Source organism: Capricornis sumatraensis, chromosome 10, assembly GCF_032405125.1.
Source record: "Capricornis sumatraensis isolate serow.1 chromosome 10, serow.2, whole genome shotgun sequence".
Taxonomy (NCBI): domain Eukaryota; kingdom Metazoa; phylum Chordata; class Mammalia; order Artiodactyla; family Bovidae; genus Capricornis; species Capricornis sumatraensis.
The window spans coordinates 104,936,762-104,953,944 of NC_091078.1; the positions used below are offsets into that span (position 1 = coordinate 104,936,762).

Consider the following 17,183-nt stretch of genomic DNA (forward strand, 5'->3'; position numbering starts at 1 on the left):
CTGGAGATAGAAGCAGCTGGGCCCGAGGAGCAGACACTGGGATTTGGGCCCACTGGCTTCAGAGAGACCCTGGTTTTCTGTCCCTTTGAATGAATCGCATCTGTGATGTGACCACGCCTGGGTGCTGTCATGTGGGTGAAGAAAGCGAAGCTCAGAGAGCCTTGTCTAAAGCACAGGCCTGCCGAGGGGCAGTCGTGGGGAGTAAACAGGTTCTGTCCCTGCCTCTGGTGCAGAAACTGCCGCCCCCGCGCGAGGTGGGGAGGGCCAGGATTGCAGCAGGGAGAGCAGTCTCGAAAGGGGGTGTTAGGGCCTTTGGTCTCATGGACAGCACGGGCCCCACCTGGAAGTGGGTAGAGCTGTGTTTGCCAGTTTGCAGCCTCTGGAGTAAAAGGAAGGAGGAGCTTAGGTCTCCCTCTTTGCCCCTCTCCTGCCTGCTCTCTGGGACACGCAGGCTCTAGAGCCCACCTCACACATCCTCACACACGCATTCTTTCTCCATGTGATCACTGACTACCTCAACTCTCATGTGGGAAGCTGCCTTACAGTATGTCAGAATATGTGTATTATGTATATTATATGTGTATTATATATTCCTTGGTTCACTTCTTTTTCTTTTTTTAAGCTGGACCCCAGCATTTTTGAAAGTTTGCAGAAAGAGCGAGTAGAAGCTGGAGATGTGATTTACATCGAAGCCAACAGTGGGGCCGTGAAGGTGCGGCCACAGGGGGAGCCGGGCGGGAAGCGGCCTCTCTCTTCATGGGGTCTGGGGGGTGGGAGGGGCGCTGGGTCTGCTGCTCCTTTGTGGTTAGTCAAGCTTGCTTTCCCTTTATCTGCATTCTTTAACCTTCTCATGACGAAAACAGACAGTCTGTTAGAAAAACACTGTAACCTGTTTGGAAGGGGAGAGCAGCGAGGAGGTGAAATAGCGGTAGTCATTTCCAAATTGAAATGTGCAGGGTATTTAATCTTCCTTTTATCTCTTTGGTATTTTCTTCCCAAGATATATGCATGTGGAAAGGAATGCTGCATTAGTATCTGATTTCCGGGGTCCTGCACAGAGTCCCTCACTGTTTAATGGATGGGCATAATACTTCATATCGTGTGCTAAATCACCCACCTACAAAAGAGTCTGAGCAGCGCCTCCGTCTCCAGTTAATCTACTGGGTTCGCCCTTTATCGGGAATCGCATGCAGTTAAAACAAGGGGGAGATTCTGGGAGAAAGTGTCGGGTGTCCTCCTCAGCTGGGCTTTTGGAGCCCGGCGATGAGCAGCTAGTGCCTTCTCTTGGCATCAGGGGACCAGGCCACGTTTGGAGTTTGTCAAGGTGCTGTTGGCCACAGTTGGGCTGGAGACGTGTGTCTCGCTCTGAGGGGCGTGGGGACTTGGCAGTGGGCTCCCCAGGCACTCAGGCTTCTCTCTGTCTCTGTAGAGGCAGGGCAGGTGTGACACCTACGCCACAGAATTTGACCTTGAAGCTGAAGAGTACGTCCCCCTGCCCAAGGGGGACGTGCACAAGAAGAAGGAGATCATCCAGGACGTCACTCTGCACGACTTGGACGTGGCCAACGCGCGGCCCCAGGTACCGCCCCCGGGTCCTGCTGGGCAGCCGCCGCCGGCCCTGCTGGCGCAGGGTCCGTCTGTGCGCTGGGGGCTCCTGGACGAGCTGTCGGTCTTGCCGCTTCTGAGGGCAGACAGTCCTTTTCTGCCTGTCATGTTCGGCAGTTAACATCGCCAAGAGCGACGAGGGGCTCCTTTGTTCCAGTTCCGATGCTCTAGTCACAGATGCTTCCTGCACGTTGCTCCTTCTCCCAGCCCAGCCTCCGGCCCGAGCTGCCAGCTTCTCCCTGGCTTCCCTCCAGCACTGGCTCGGGCCTGGGATGCTCTGGGTGTGGATGGTAGGGGGCAGGAGTGTTCTTTGAGCCCTTTGCAGGATTTCAGAGAGCCTCACAAAGTGGTCTTCCCCTGCCCAGCAGAACCCCCAGTTTTATAGCTTTGAGCTGGAGCTGTCCCTGCTCCTCATGTGAGTAGAAGATGGATGCTTGTGTCCTGACTAATAAAGCGTGGGGAAGCGCGGGGTGACTTTCTGTCATCTCCGGGGAATGTGTGCTTCACAGGACTGACTCTTTCCCCACTGGTGGTCTTTGGGTCTGGTTTCCTCTTCGTCCTAAAAGAGGCTATCCCCGCCGGCAAGGGAAGAGCTTCTAACCTGAAATCTGATCTGTGGGTGTTTTGTCCCTTGGAGCCTTGGCCAAGAAGCTGCTGAAGAACCTCCGCTCGGTCTGTGCAGCAGCTGCCCCAGGCCAGCCTGTGGGAGCCACTCGCCCGAGTCAGCTCAGGGACTGTGTGGCTCCGACACTGATTGGCTCAGCTGATGGTCTCTTTGAGTCTTCAGGTTTTCTATGATTTAGGGCCCTCTGATTTTCTCTTTGCTCCTTTGAGAAGAGGGCGTACTGTTTCCTACCTGGCGGGGCTGCTCTGGGGATCAGATGCCCTCAGTGCCAGGAACCATTCGCCACCTGTCACTGCTGTGCGTTCAGGGGCCACCTGCGTGCCTGGTAGGGCCTGGCAGCCCCAGGTGACCGTGGAGAGCCAGCTTCTGGCTGCCGGTATGGAGGGGCTGGCAGCTGGAGAGCCTGCCGTGGAGCGGCCTGCTGCACCGCCAGGCTCCAGGCCCTGGGCAGCTCTGGTCACTAGGCCTGATGAGAAGATGCACGCCCAGAGTCGATGCCGCCCGACAGGGCCGGGGCAGCGGGACGGGCTTGGAGCTTCCTGGGAAGTAGGATGTGATTCCCAGCAGGTGGGCTCGAAGTGAGTCCTGGAGAGTCAGGTGCCTAGGGAAGGGTTGGCAGTCCTGTGGAGTCAGGCAGGCATTCGGGACTGGGAAGAGACATGGCTGGGACGGGGTTTTGCTAGATTGTGGCAGGGTGGGGGAGCCTCTTAAAAGCCCTGTGCAGAGAAGCTCCTCAAGTTTCCAGTGCAGGTGCCAGAGGTCTGTGCTTCTCGGGACCTCTGCTGAGTTGATCAGTTGGTGAGGGCCCCTGGGGGAGGTGGTGATGAGGCGCTTGCAGCTGCCTTAGGGAGCGAGGCTGACCCCTGAGCCTTCTCTTGTGCAGGGGGGACAAGATATCCTGTCTATGATGGGCCAGCTCATGAAGCCCAAGAAGACGGAGATCACAGGTGAGACGAGACGCGGTGCCGGGGCCCAAGCCCGGCGGCGTGCGGGGTCCTGCCCCTCCTGACAGCGGGGGCCGCGCTGGGTCCGCACGCGCATCCCGAGAGGGAGACAGGCGGCCCCCGGTGCGTCCCGCCTGCAGCGCGCTGCCCACTCGCCCCGGGGGCCCCGGCCTGCCTCCCCGGGTGAGGCCGCAGGCCGGCTGCCCCTTTGGGGCCTCTTGATTGATCTGCTCCTCTTGCTGACTGTATCCTCCTCTTTTTTCTAATTACTGCACGTAGCTTTGTTACTTGAAAACTGTCAGCATTAGAGTAGCTGTTTTCTTTCAAATTTCAGCCAGTGGCACGATGTGAACCCCCAGAGCAGTGTCCTTATCGTAAATGGCCTCTCCAGCCCTGCCTCACAGCTGTGGCGGAAGGTGCTGGGTGTGTGGGCTGCCCCCTCCTGCTGATGGGACAGGTGCTGGTTTGGAGAACGAGAACTGTGACCTTGGACAGTTACTCAGCTTTTGAGATGCTCGTCCCTCTTCGAGCTCTGAGATGGGGCCTCTCCTCAGACCTTGCCATTCTTCACGGGCTTTCCTCCAGAGAGGATTCTGAACGCAGCCTATTCCTTCTAGGCGCTTGATTGAAAGTTAATTAACCGAAGCTTTGTCACACAGGCCACGAGAAAGGGTCATTTAGTCAGTGTAGCACAGGGGAATTTGCATATGAAAACCGCCCATCTTCCAGGCGCTGGTGTGGTGTGATGAGGCCTGGTGGGGAGTGTGACGGGCCAGGCCGGGGGTGTGCGCCCTGGTGAAGACGAGCGCCTACAAGCTCAGCCCAAGTCCAGGGGCGGGCAGTGCTCTGGCTTTTAGGGAGCCCTGCTATTTGCAGATGAAACTGAAGCCTGGAGTGGGCTTGTAGCCTGTGGGGGGGTCACACAGCTCGCACGCAAGCCCAGCGCTAAACTTGGGCTCGGGTGGGATTCGGAGGCACTGACGCTGCCTGTTACCCTCGTCGACTCCTAGATAAACTCCGGGGGGAGATCAACAAGGTGGTGAACAAGTACATTGACCAGGGCGTGGCGGAGCTGGTCCCAGGCGTGCTGTTCGTGGACGAGGTCCACATGCTGGACATCGAGTGCTTCACCTACCTGCACCGCGCGCTCGAGTCCTCCATCGCCCCCATCGTCATCTTCGCGTCCAACCGAGGCAACTGCGTCATCAGGTACCTGAGCCCCCCAGGCTCCTCGGTGTCTCCAGGGCCACGCCACCCGTGCGTCGCCCGGCGAGGTGGGGAGGAGGGCGCCCTCTTCCTCCTGAGGGGAGCGCTCGGAGTGGCTTGATTTCACTCCAGCAGTCACCCCGTTTCTGCGTGGGAGGGCTTGCTCGTGGTAACTGGGGTTCCCGTGGGTGTGACTTGGTCATGTGGTTGGAATGGGCAAAGGAAAGGTCGGGTGGGCCAGCCCTCAGCGACACGGCCTGTGTTGACTTCGTCCCACGTGAGCTCCCCCAGGTGTGTGTTGTGAGCTCACTTTTCAGATGAGGAAGCAGGATGACAGCATGGGGTGCCCCTGGGCACAGATAGGACAAGAACCCAGGCTTCTGACAGTGAAGCCTGTCCTTTCTTTCTGGCCCAAACCTTTTCTTGGAGCCACACTGGCACCTCCCCACCAATCCCCGAGGCCCACCTTCAAGAAGGGAGCCCAGGGGTGTTCCTGGTGGTCCAGGGGTTGAAATCTGCCTCGCAGTGCAGAGGACATGGGCTCTTCCCGTGGCCCAGTAAGACCCCACGTGCTGCAGGACAGCTGAGCCCGTGCACTGTGGCTCCTGAGCCGGAGAACTGGAGAGCAGCCCCCACCCAGCGCAAGTAGAGAAAGCCCACACGCAGCAACAAAGCCCACCTCAGCTTTAGAAAAGGAGGGGCGCCCAGGGGCCGCACCCTCTCCAGCGCCTGAGTGAGCACCGTGTGCCCAGTAGTTGGCTGCCCGTGTTCTGCACCCCCTGGGTGTGGGGCCTGCTCCCAGCAGTGCTGGGGCACGACAGGGTGGTGCAGGGGCCTCTGCAAGCCTGCTGTACAGTGGCGAGGGTGGCAGGGCCCAGAGACTGCATGCTCCTGGCCCAGGGGGAGCGGGAATCTGAAGAGAGACCCCAAGACCATGACTGTCTCAGCGCAGAGCTGCAGCCAGAGCGAGTGAGGCGCCTAGACCTGCCTCTGTAGAGGCGCTCTGTCTCCGCTGAGCTTGTACGGCAGCCGTGCTGTTGGCTCTGGGGCAGGCCCCGCTCAGGTGGCCATTCTCGCCCAGGGTGAAGGTCTGTGTGCGCGCCGCACGTGCAGGCGGCAGCTTCGTGCAGCCCCTCTTTGAATCCCTGTAATGCTGTCTTGTCAAGAACACCGCTCGTCACCGTCACAGCTGTCTTCTGGTCTTGAAGGGAAGGCAGCTTGGACCAGGTCCAGGCCAGCCAGGGCCTGGCTACCTGGGCAGCATCTGGAAACGACACCTGGCCTGGAGAGCCCGGTGTCCGGCCACACAGACCCCATGTATGTTTTCTGGACTTCGCTTTGGTGGGGCCTGGCTTCAGGGTGACACTGGGCAGACGGGCCCAGCCTGGACAGGTGGCGCCCCCTGCCGAGGGAGCCCTGCGGCCAGAGCCGATCCCGGCCGAGAGCTGGGCCGAGAGCTGGGCCGAGAGCTCTCAGGATCAGAGTCCTCTTCGCCTCCTGCCGTCTAGGGAAAAAAGAGGCATGGGAGGGTGGCCGTGACCTCAGAACCCACCCAGTGGGGCCTGGGGAACTTGGCCCCAGCCCCATCCAGAAGGATGTGTGTTCCAGAAACCATTTTCTCTAATACGTTGTCCGAAAGAAATTTTGTGCCTAAGCGTCAGAGCTTGAACACATTTCCACAGTCTTTGGTCTTTAATTCCTGAGAAGTGCTTAGTATTTCTTAAGCAGAGTTTTTTTGTTTTCTGTTTAAATTTTTAGTTTTATGGACTTAAAACCAAAAGAAAATTTTTAACACATATTGACAAATTCTGTTCCTTTGTGTTTTTTTTCCTATTTTTTTTCTTTAGCCTTTTTGTATTTACTGTCTCTGAAATGAAGATAATTTATCATGAGTGTTATAGAAGTGGGGATATTTTAAGATGGCGAATTGAGATCGTTTAAACTTTTCCCAGGAGAATATCTAAATAGAAAGAGAAAAATACAGCCTAAACAGAGTCGAATAACTGAAGATTAAATGAGGTTTTAGAGGTTATTTTGTTTAATATGACGATTACAGGTATACCAAATACTAAGAGTTTAATCATGACAGAATTTTTTCCTTACAATTCTTTATTTTTTTTTTTTAGAAATATTTGTTGGTGAAAAAGATTTATTTTTTTCTAATGGCATCTTAACATTTTGCATTTGCTACTAGTCTGTTTCCTTTTTTGTTTGAAAAGGTCTTAATTATTTTTAAGTATTAGCTTTAGCAATTATTAATGTAGCATTTTATTTTTTTATTTTTTCATTGTGGTAAAATGCATAGCACATAGTTTGCCGCTTTAGGTATTTTTAAGTGTGGGGGAGGCCAGAACTGGGGGCCTGCTGCTGTGGCCTCCTCGAGTGGAGGCAGGAGCCCCCGGCTCAGCTCGCTGGGCTTCCAGACGCGGCTGAAGCCTAACACGTGCCGCAGGGTCTGCCTGGCACACAGCCCGCTGGGAGCTGGTGCTGTTCAACCCGGTGGGGTGGCCATTCACTGGTTTGGCTAAGGATTCGAGAGAGAGACAGGTAAAAGTTATGATTGGACAGTTCCCCAAAAGAAATAAAATTACTGATGAACACAAGGGAAGGCATTCAAACGATTCACGAATAGTCAAGGACGCGCAGAGTCAGAGGGGGTGTTAGAGCTTCCTTTCCCTAGAACTTTAAGCAGCAGACTGTGAGGCTGCTCAGTGCTGGCCACAGTGTCGTGGGGCCGGGTCGCTCACGCGGCTGCAGACATGAGCACATTCCTTGGTTCAGCCGTCCATGTGTTTAGGGAGATGTTCAGGGTTGTGTCCGGCTCTGTGAGAGATGCTGAGGAAATGTTCATGGCAGTTATGCCTAAGACACCGTTAGTTATAACAGTAACACTAGGGACCGCTACATGAATGCCCGGTGGTTTGGGTCCAGTGAGACTCGTCATGGGCTGTTAATACTGAAACAACAGGGACGGGAGCGGCCCAAACGGATCTGCACACTTAGGGTGGCGCGCGGGGGTGGCAGATGCCGCTGTGAACAGCCTCAGCGCGGCTGCAGTTGGCCTTCTCCTCCTCCCCCGACTCCCTGTGGTGGTGATACTTGCGGAAACAATGGCGTGGTTTCTGATGCCACCCGAGTGAGTCTGTCCTCGCGGTCCTGCTTCTGACTCTCAGGACGAGAACTAGCTGCTTTGTTATCACCGGGGCCTCGGCCATGGTTCCACTGTCCAGAGAGGCCCGAGTGACCTGGAACTTGTCGGCCTTGCAGGGGCACGGAGGACGTCACCTCTCCTCACGGCATCCCTCTCGACCTTCTGGACCGAGTGATGATTATCCGGACCATGCTGTACACCCCGCAGGAGATGAAGCAGGTGGGCAGCCGCGCCCCCTCCTCCCCGCCCTCGCTCGCCCTCGGGTCCCTGACACCGGGCAGGACGGCAGGACGGAGCCCGTGAGTGTCTCTGGCTCCCCACCGCCCCCCACGGCGCCGCCGGCCGTGGGCGTGTCTCCGTGCTCCCAAGCCTTGGCCCACCTGAGTGACACACGAGCCAGCAGGGCGTTGCCTCCCGTGTCCCAGCGGCTTAGCTGCCGGGAGTCCTGGCGGTCCTCTCTTCTACCCCATCCGCCTGGTAACCTTAGGACGCGGGAAAACCAACTGGAGGACCGCCAGTAAGGAGGCCCCAGCTCTGAGCGAGGCGGCAGAGCACCGCTCAGTGATGGGCCCGCCCAGGCGCCAGCGCGCTGGAGCCCAGGCCCCAGCAGAGGGAGTGTGGGTGGCGGCCGTGGAGTGACGCTCGCAGGGAAGGGGCGCAGGGGCGCGCCGAGCTCACGGCCGCACGGGGGCTCCGCCTGTGCTGAATCAGGAGAGGTGACGGGCCGTGGGGCTGGCCTCGTCTGCAGGGCGCAGCCCCAGCTCTCCATGCAGAGTCGGAGCCGCAGCCACATGCCCGCAGCGCCCGCAGCCTTGGCAGCCCCGTCCCTCCTGGGCCTTCCGAGCCATCCTCTCCCCCGGTGCTGGCTGAGCCCTAAGTGGCGATTCCAGGACACAAAGCCGGCCGTGCGCTGCGGGGCCCAGCCATCTGCTCTGCCCACCCTGACCCCAGACAGTCTCGCTGGGGCATAGGTCTCTCACTGTGGGTCCCCGTATGGCCACGCCTGGGGACCTGGGGTGCCCAGGGCCGCACTGACATCCGGGGGACTCTGCCAGACCGTCTCCTCCAGAGCACTCTCTCGGATGGCGTACTGAGTCGTTTGATCCCGTCACTCAAGGTAGGGCAGACAGTTACTACTGATGTTCTTAAAGAGCGGGTGCTGAGATGTAGACTGGTTAGCTTGCCCAGGTTCACACGGCCCATCTGTGGCAGGACTGGGACTGGCACCCAGGCTGTCTCATCCTGAAGCCCCTTACCTGATGTCTCTGCCACCAGCCTCCTCCCCGTGAGAAATGTCCCGTCTGGGAGGCAGTCTCTGTGGCAGTTGGCCAGCAGGCTGCTCCTTTCGGAGCTCAGAGGGCCTCTCCTGGACCCTGCGCAGCAGCACCCCGCCTGCATGTGGCCTGTCTGGCCTGGCCCTGCGTGTCCTGTTGACCAGCGCCCAGGAGGCCCGTGACGTGTAGAGCCAGCGCGCTCCCGCGTGACGGCATGGGTCAGACCCCAGGTGGTTGTAGTTGGCGGCAGCAGCTGGGTGGGAGGTGGGGTCCGTGGCTGGAGGCCTTGGCGCCACACAAGAGGCTCTCGCTCTTGGATGAATGCTGGGTTGAAGCCGGGCTCTCCCTGACTAGGAGCAGAAGCGAAAGCAGAGAAGTCAGTCCCTTCCTCAGGCCACTGTCGTGGCTGGGGCGGCGCCCTGCACCCCGCGGCGCTTCGTGGCTGCATGGTGTCCTCTGTGGGCCTCCGCCTCTGCTCACGGGACAAGCGCTCCCTCCTCTTGGGGCCGCTGGGAGGCCCCGGGGAGAGCGCGGGAGCGCAGGGAGGAACGGCTGCTTCTCACGGGCTCCTCACAGCAGCTTTCAGTGACCAGGGCTCCAGGCTGGCATCGCAAGATCAGCCAGCCAGCCCCTGTGGCTTCCTTTCCACCCAGAGCACGCTGCGCCCCTGCCGCGCATGTGCGTGCTGCCCCAGGGTCCGCAGGCTTAGCCGGGGGCCTCTTCTCGGGCTTTCTCTTGGGCGGGGAGATGACAGGCCAGCTCCAGGACAAGCCTGGCTTTGCGCATGCCGTTCAGGGGACAGTCTCAGCGTTTCTCCTGGAGCTCGGGTGGGTTTTTTAAAAACAAAGTGATGTAACTTGTGTACTCTGCCACCAGCGCCGACACCCTCATAAACTATCCCCTGCAGGTTATTAAATGATTAAAGATCTAGTTTATGAATTGTCGCTGGTGAGCGGTCTGGAGCAGGAGCTCCTGGCATTGCTGTGACCTGCTCAGGGAGAGAGCACAGCGTCCCCAGCACCCTCCGGTGTCGGCCGCTCGCGCTGGGCTCTCCCCACCAGGCCCCGGGACCCCGTGTCCCCATCTCCCGAGAGTGCCCTGAGACCTTGGGGACTTCCTTGTGGCAGACCCAGCTGTTGGGCGAGAAGCTCTTTTTACTCGAAAGCGCAGAGCTGCGCTGCTCTGATGGGCGTGACCGGAGGGGTGTCCTTTGGCGGGAGCCTCCGCCCCTGCTCTCCCCGCCGCCCGCGTGCCCGTCTGGTGACTCCTCTGCTCAGCTGCACTTCTCGCAGCACCCAGACGGGCCCCTCACGCACATAGATGCTTGTGACTGAGGTCACACTTGGCAGCCCCCGGCTGAACTGACGTTTGATGTGGCCAGCGCAGCGTTTGTGAAATGTTTAGGTGGACAGCATTTTAGCGCTCAGGACATTTCATACCAAAGTCTGAGCTGAGACCTTCCTGCCAGCACCTGGCCCTTGGCCCTGGCGGCAGCGCTTACTGCAGAGCAGCTGCCTTCCCACCCACCTTGCCCCTGCCCGCTCGCCACTCAGGTCTGCGGGACCTGCTCCCGAGCAGGGCCTTCCCTGCCAACAGCTCCTGACCCTCCCCCCCTCCGCCCTGGCGACGCTTGAGCCTGGGCTCCGTCCCCCCCAGTCCCGTGGCTATGTCCCGGGCGCGCGTTTATGGCTTCAATTTAAACGAGGCCCTCTTGATATCTTGTTTACGAAGCTGCCAGAGTGAAAAATTCCTGTGTTATACGAGGCTTGACGTCCCCGAGTTATCTCAGCTACACAACACGCAGCATCATTCCCCAGCTGCCCCTTATCACTCGGCACCGCTGCGTGGCCAGGCACCGCTGCGTGGCCAGGCCCCGTGCCACGCGCGCTGCCGGCCCCACCCAGCCCGCCGCCCACCAGCCCCTGGGCTTTCCAGGGCACCCGCGCCAGCCTCTTTACGACAGATGTGATGTCACCCAGTGAGTGATGTTATGAGGGCTGCTGAATCTTTAAAAGTAACTTTTTAAATGTATTTAACCATCATTTGTCAGGCAGAGAAAGGGTGTCTCTCTTTGCCAACGTGCTTACAGGTGGCAGTGCCCGCCCTGGGGAGGGAGGTTGGCTGCCCTGAGGGAGCCCCGAGGGGCAGGGCGAGGGGGCACCAGCTGCCTCCTTGTGGGCCTGTGGCTGCGTCCCTGAGGGGTGGGAGGCCCTCAGTGCCCACGGGGGTGGCTCTGCCCCGCCTGCCCGGGTTGGGCCTCTACGCTCTCAGGAGGTGGGACGAGAATGCTGAGGTCGGCCACTGTTGATCACAATTTTTCTCCCAAAGATCATTAAGATCCGAGCCCAGACAGAAGGGATCGACATCAGTGAGGAGGCGCTGAACCACCTGGGGGAGATCGGAACCAAGACCACCCTGAGGTGAGCTGGCTGCCGGGCCCCGACTGGATGGGGGTCCCTGCCTGGCCCAAGGCCAGAACGGCCCGCTGGCGGAGTTGGGAAAGCTGAGCGGCAGGCAAGTCCTCCGTCCCGAGACGGGCCCCCTGCCCGGCGGCCCCTGGGGTGCAGGAGGGGTCAGCACTGGGCAGGGGGGCGGGGCAGGTGCCCCCTGCAGCCACGGCACCTCTGCCTGGTGGCGGGGAGGGGCGCCAACAGGCGGCTGTCCTGACTGCTCCCAGCGGCCAGAGGCCCCGCAGTCTCCTGATTCCTTCCTGTGAGTCACGGCTTCTCAGTGCTCAGCCCGGCCTGGCTCCCTTGGCGTCAGCGCCTCACTTCTCAGGGGGACGCAGGGCTGCAAGCTGGCTGGGTGGCACGGTGCATGCAGAAGCGCTGGACTTGCTCGCCTCTGGATGGCGCCTGTGCTCTTGGGCACGCTTTCCTCTCCCCGCCGTGTGCCCCGCCCCGTCTGGACCCTGGCACTGGCTCCCCACCCCCGTGTGTCCCCCAGGTTGCGGGCCCCTTCTTGTAGAGTGGGCACCTCCTGCTGGAGCGCTTCAGGCGGTGACAGGCAGGCCGCGGGGCTCACAGCGTTTGGTGACTTCCGGCTCCTCTGGTCGGGTGGTGGGTCCAGCACTCTGGGAAGTGACCGGTGTCCTTGTCTGCTGCGTGCGCAGCAGCTGGCACAGGCGCCCAGGGCTCATCAGCGCCCCCGCTGGCATCGGCAAGGGCTGCTGCCCGTGGCCCTGCCTCACCCCCGCCCTGGCCGCCCTAGGTACGCGGTGCAGCTGCTGACCCCAGCCAACCTGCTGGCCAAGATCAACGGGAAGGACGGCATCGAGAAGGAGCACGTGGAGGAGATCAGCGAGCTCTTCTACGACGCCAAGTCCTCGGCCAAGATCCTGGCCGACCAGCAGGACAAGTACATGAAGTGAGGCGGCCGAGGGCCTCTGCGCAGGCACAGCGGTCAGCCAGGCCCCGGGCTGGCCGTGGACAGGAGGCTCCAGCCACGCCGGGTGCCGTCCCCGCCCGGCGGACAGCAGCGCTGTGAGGTCGGCATGGAAACGTTCCCTTCAAGTTACCGTGGCTCCTCCCACGGCTGCTTTGAAGGAGCCCTGCCCCTGGTGTGTTTTCTAATAAACCCTGATAGGTTTATTTTGGTGACATGACTCCCTTAATTTTTAGAAAGGCAGCTTTGTGCTTTGGAGCAACTGGAGAGGTGGAGGGCTGTGAAGACGGCCCAGCGGTCCCTGGCCGCCAGCCCCTCGCCGCCGCGCGCGAGTCGTGTGCGCTGAGCCCACGGCGCACACCGTGGGCTCTGTACACGTGTCCTCGGTGGTCAGCTGTCCGCGGTCCACCCCAGGAGCCGCCCAGCACCATGTCTCACCTGTGGCTTCCTCGTCTCTGATGGCACGGACCGTTGTGAGCAGTGCCGGTCAGGTGCTCTGGCGTGGCACCCTTAGTGGGGCTGCTTTGGTGTTTTTCTCATGATGAAACTGGGATTAAGGGTCACTAGGAGAAGAGCACGGGGCTTTTCCGTCAGGTCCTGTTGGCTGTGCCCGCTGGCGGGGCTCATGGCTGTTGTGCTGGCCTGGGCCCCCTGGCCCCGGCGTGCCTTCCTCACCGTCCTCCTTGGAAGGCGTCTCTAAGCCCAGCCCTCTCGGGGCGGCACCTTCACTTCACCTCCTGGAGGCTGAGTGTCTTTGCCCTGGAGGTCATCTGTTCTCTTTTGTGTCAAGATGGACTTTTGGGTTTTTTTACTTTCATTATTTAATTTATTTGGCTGTGTTGGGTCTTGGTTGCAGCATGGAGTTCCCCAGCCAGGGCTTGAACATGGCCCCCTGTGTTGGGAGCCCTGAGACTTAGCCACTGGACCACCAGGGAGGCCCCTGGGTTTTTATCAGATGGTTTGGGGTTATAACCCAGTACGACGTTATCTTGTTGCTCAAGTTGTTCAGCTTTGACCACCGGAAACCCTTTCAGCTGGGCCCTGTGTCCCTGAGCCATGCCCCCGCCACTGGGACGACATCTTTTGTCAGGCCCTGGGAGGGAGGGCCCGCGGAGCATGGGCAGACGCCGCCTGGGTGTCCTTGCTGGGAAGGAGGAACACGGTGCGCTCTGCCGGGCCAGCCCTTGTCCCCGTGCCTGGTGCTCACTGCAGGCAGCGCTCGGCACAGGAGCAGCGCCTCACGGGCAGGGTCTCTAGGTGCTTTCGTGTTTGCGAGAGGGACCTACCGAGACGGGAATCCTGAGCACCACCGTAAGTCAGCCTGCACGCACCCCCATCACCGGAGCCTGAGCGGGAATCCAGGCAGGCGGGCGGAGTGCTGGGGTCCTTGAACCCCTGCTGCCGGCATGGGTCTTGTGTGGGCCCTGCTGCTCCCCAGCACGGGGGTCCTGAGGCGGGGGGTGTGAGGGATGTGGGCACGGTGCGTGGTGCGGTGCTTCCCGAGGCCAGGGCCAGGCGGTCTGGCCTTAGCTGGCTTCTCTCCCCCGCATCCGCGCCCTTGTCTCTGGTCTCCCAGCTTAAGCCGTGCTGGGCCCATGGAAGCGTGAACCAAAGATGACGCAGCAACAGCTCGCCCTGCCGCGGGGCCGAGCGCCTCCCGCGTGCTCGCAGCAGCCCCCGGGTTGGACTGGGGTCCCCCTGCCCAGCTAGCAACGGCGCATTGGGGGTTGGGGGCCGTGCTCCTTACGGTGCCGCGCTGTCTCGGGATGGGCCCTCGAGCCCTGGGGAGGGTGGGCGCATGTTCACGGCCCCCTGTTCACTCTCCTGGCCTTGGTGGTGCCCAGAGAGATGGTCTGCTCGTCCGTTGGCACTCACGGTGAGAGGGATGGGTCTGGACAGGTAGGAAGGCTGGGTTATTTTAATTTCCCTCCTATTTTTCCCAGCAAAGCTTGTGATTATTACATTAATCTTCCAGGCGAAGTTTTTACGACCAATCCCTTGCCGACTATGAGAAGTTTCTCCATCCATTACAAGAGGGAAACAGACCCTGGTGGGGAGGAAAGTATTTGTTACATCTTATCTGGCAGACACACAATCTACCAACAATTACAGCAGCCCCATTTTTTGCGCGACTTCAGCTCCGACGTGAAGAACTGTTGCAATATTAACGGGAGGCAGGGAGGCGGCTATTCATAGGAAGTGGCTGATCGTCCAGGCTCTGGTCCCAGGCTGTCCTGGGTGCCTCCCAGGAAGCCAGCTGGGTGGGCTGCCTGCGTCCCAGCCCCCTGCTGCTGTGCTGATGGCCAGGCGTGCATGTGGGCCCAGGGCCTACCGGCTCTTGAAAGGGAGGCCCCTGCTCCCATCTCCTCAGCCCGTCGTCACCTCCACCCCTCTTAGGCTGCACCCCCAGGATTGGTCCTTAGAGGGTATTGGTTTTTAGAACTAAACAGATGATGATGACTTCTTGGCTAGCAGACCTTTCTCAACTGTCTTTCTAATAAAATGGAGCGCCACAGTGGTGGGGGTGCGTTCCCTGTTGGCCCCCCCGTCTCAGACCCCAGCAGGCATTGCCCAGGAAAGCGTCAGACTCGGGTGCCCCCCAGCGTCTGCACCAGCCTGAGCAGCGCCTGCTCTGGAGGGTTCCGGCTGCTCTGGAGGGTTCCGGCAGAGCTGGCAGGTGGGCGGGGGCAGGGGTCGGGGGGCCCGGCAGGCAGGGGCGCAGCTTGGGTTGTCTTTGGCCCTTGGCCTTGATCCCTCTGGTTCTTGAGCTTGGGTTTCCTGCTGTGAAGATGGATTGGTGTGCAGACTTGGGGGGTGTGGTGTGGCTGCATCAGGCACTCCGTTTACTGAGATTCAGTGAAGAGTCCCGACCCCTGTCCCTCTTGGAGGAAGAGGAGGCCACACTTCATCCAACAGGAGCCGGAAGCGGCTGGGCACTGGGCCCTGCCCCTCCTGGTCCTGACAGCTCGTTCTGGGAAGGCTGGAGGTCCCCTGCTGGGCCCGTCAGTTAGGCCCACAGGCTGGAGAAGGGAGAGGGCGGGCAGGGGTCTGGGCCTTTTCCTCAATGTCCACTACTTCCAGGAAGGGTGTGCCAGCCCTCGCTGCCCCCGGGCCCCCTCTTCGATGAGGTGCAGGCAGGGCTGGGCAACGGGGATGCGGGGCGCTGGTTTCCTGCTTTGTCCCAGCCTAGCCCTGCCCCCTTGGCGTCTGGAAACAGGCCCGCTGAGAGTAGAACGGGGTCCACTCATCCAGTCCTTGCCCTGCCTCCGTTTCCTGGGGACAGCAGGCCCCGGGGAAGGGGTGCCGGGGCGGCCGCAGGGCTGGCTGTCGCCGGCTGGCCCCGTCACCCTGGCCGTCACTCGCGGCAGGCGCGGTGATTAATGGCCAGGCCGTGCCGCCCGGGCCGCCGTCAGCGCGCGTCTGCGGCGATGGATGCGCTGTCAGGCGCCGGGCCCGCGCTGACCCCGGCCCGGCCGGCGCGATCAATGGGCGGCGCGCGCGGCGGCTGGGCCGGCGCGATAAGATGCGCCGATGGGCGCCCGCCGGCCGCCCGCTCGACATCGCCGTCGCCGTGTGATTAATGGGGACGCGGCGGTGCGGGGGACGCACGCGCGCGCACGGGGCCGGCGCTCCCAGGACACGCGTGCGCCGCCCCGCGCGAGGGCTGGGCGCGGGGACCGCCGTTCGGCCTCCGCCCGCGGGCCGCCAGCCTCTCCCCACGGCCCGGCGTCTGGAAACCTGGGGTCTGGCCCGATCGCCCGCATTCCGCCCTGGCCCCGTACGCGAGGGCGTACGGCCCGGAGGAGCGCGGGCCGGTGCCGCGGGGCCGGCGAGGAGGGCTTCCCCAGGGAGGTGACGCGCGCGCGCAGCAGCCGGCGCGCATCAGGCCCTCCGGCCCGTTTCCGGAGTCTCTGCGGCCGCCGGCCACGCGCGCCCGCCTCTGCGAGGCCACAGCGCCCCCACGCGGCGCCCGCGCACCGCGCCGCCGCCCTGCCCCGCCGCGGCCGGGGTGGCCGAGCCCGGCGGGCGGGTCGGGCCGTCCTGCCCCACGACGGAGGCCAAGCCCGTGGAGGGGCAGGGGAGGAGCGTGCGTCAAACGCCCACGGGGCAAGAGCATCAGGGAACCTTACTGAACCCGGCCTACATTCCAAAAATCTCCCTTGCCTCCTGCCGTCAGCCACCTTCTGCTTTCTAGCATTTTTATTAGGAGGTTTTTCACCTCCACTCCTTTGCCCTTTTTTCATTGTTATCCATGTTCACATAGATACCGCTCAGGGCAGTGCGATGCCCACCCCCCGTGCCCCGGGTCTATTTCCGGGCAGGGGAGTTGGGGGGCACAGCCCAAGGGACCCCATGGGACTGTCTGGAACTGGGCACTAGCAGGTGTTGAGGTCAGTGCAGAGCCTCCTGCTGGCCCTTGGACAGGAACACATGCCCACCCATTTCCCCTGCACAGGCTTCCTGAGGCCGGTGGGGAGCTGGCCCAGTGAAGGCCTTCAGGAGAGCAGGCCGGGGAGGGTGTGGGGCAGGCAGGGGTGGAGGGCAGCAGTGGGCCTGGGGCAGGGCAGCTGGACAGGCCCCAGGAGGCTCCCACATGGAGAGGTGGCGGCCGTCCCCAGGCCCCTCCTTGCCCCGCAGGGGCCCCCGGCAGAGGCACCTGCAGGAGCTTCCCGGGGCGTTTCTTCTCCGGTGGAGTGGGAAGAGCCCACCCTCCAGGAAAGGCCTCTAGTGGGGAGTGACGGCAGGGGGCTCCAGGGTTCCGTCCCGCCACAGGCAGAGCCCAACTGCCAGGGGGGGAGGGCTGCCGCGCTCCGCCGGTGGAGAGCACCTCTGACAGAGCTCCTGGGGGCTGTGACCGGCACCCCGCCTCTCATGCTTCAGTGCCGGCTTCTGCAGGCCAGGCCTGAGCGCCCGTCCCTCCCAGGGTTCCAGGGTCCAACCTGCCTTGCTGGCACACCCCCTGAGATGTTTCCCGGATGAGATGAGCACCAGGG

At 61.4% G+C, this 17,183-nt stretch overlaps 1 protein-coding gene across 1 annotated transcript in view; it reads left to right on the forward strand.

Annotated features, from left to right (window-relative positions):
• The window catches only part of RUVBL1 (RuvB like AAA ATPase 1), a 30,596-nt gene extending 18,229 nt beyond the window's left edge, over positions 1–12,367 (forward strand). The window contains exons 5-11 of the mRNA XM_068982151.1: positions 623–712; positions 1,430–1,579; positions 3,114–3,177; positions 4,185–4,383; positions 7,648–7,750; positions 11,134–11,225; positions 12,016–12,367. Of these exons, the coding sequence (XP_068838252.1) occupies positions 623–712; positions 1,430–1,579; positions 3,114–3,177; positions 4,185–4,383; positions 7,648–7,750; positions 11,134–11,225; positions 12,016–12,175 (858 nt within the window). The 3' untranslated portion in view covers positions 12,176–12,367. The remainder of the gene's footprint in view (positions 1–622; positions 713–1,429; positions 1,580–3,113; positions 3,178–4,184; positions 4,384–7,647; positions 7,751–11,133; positions 11,226–12,015) is intronic.
• Positions 12,368–17,183: the final 4,816 nt, after the last annotated feature.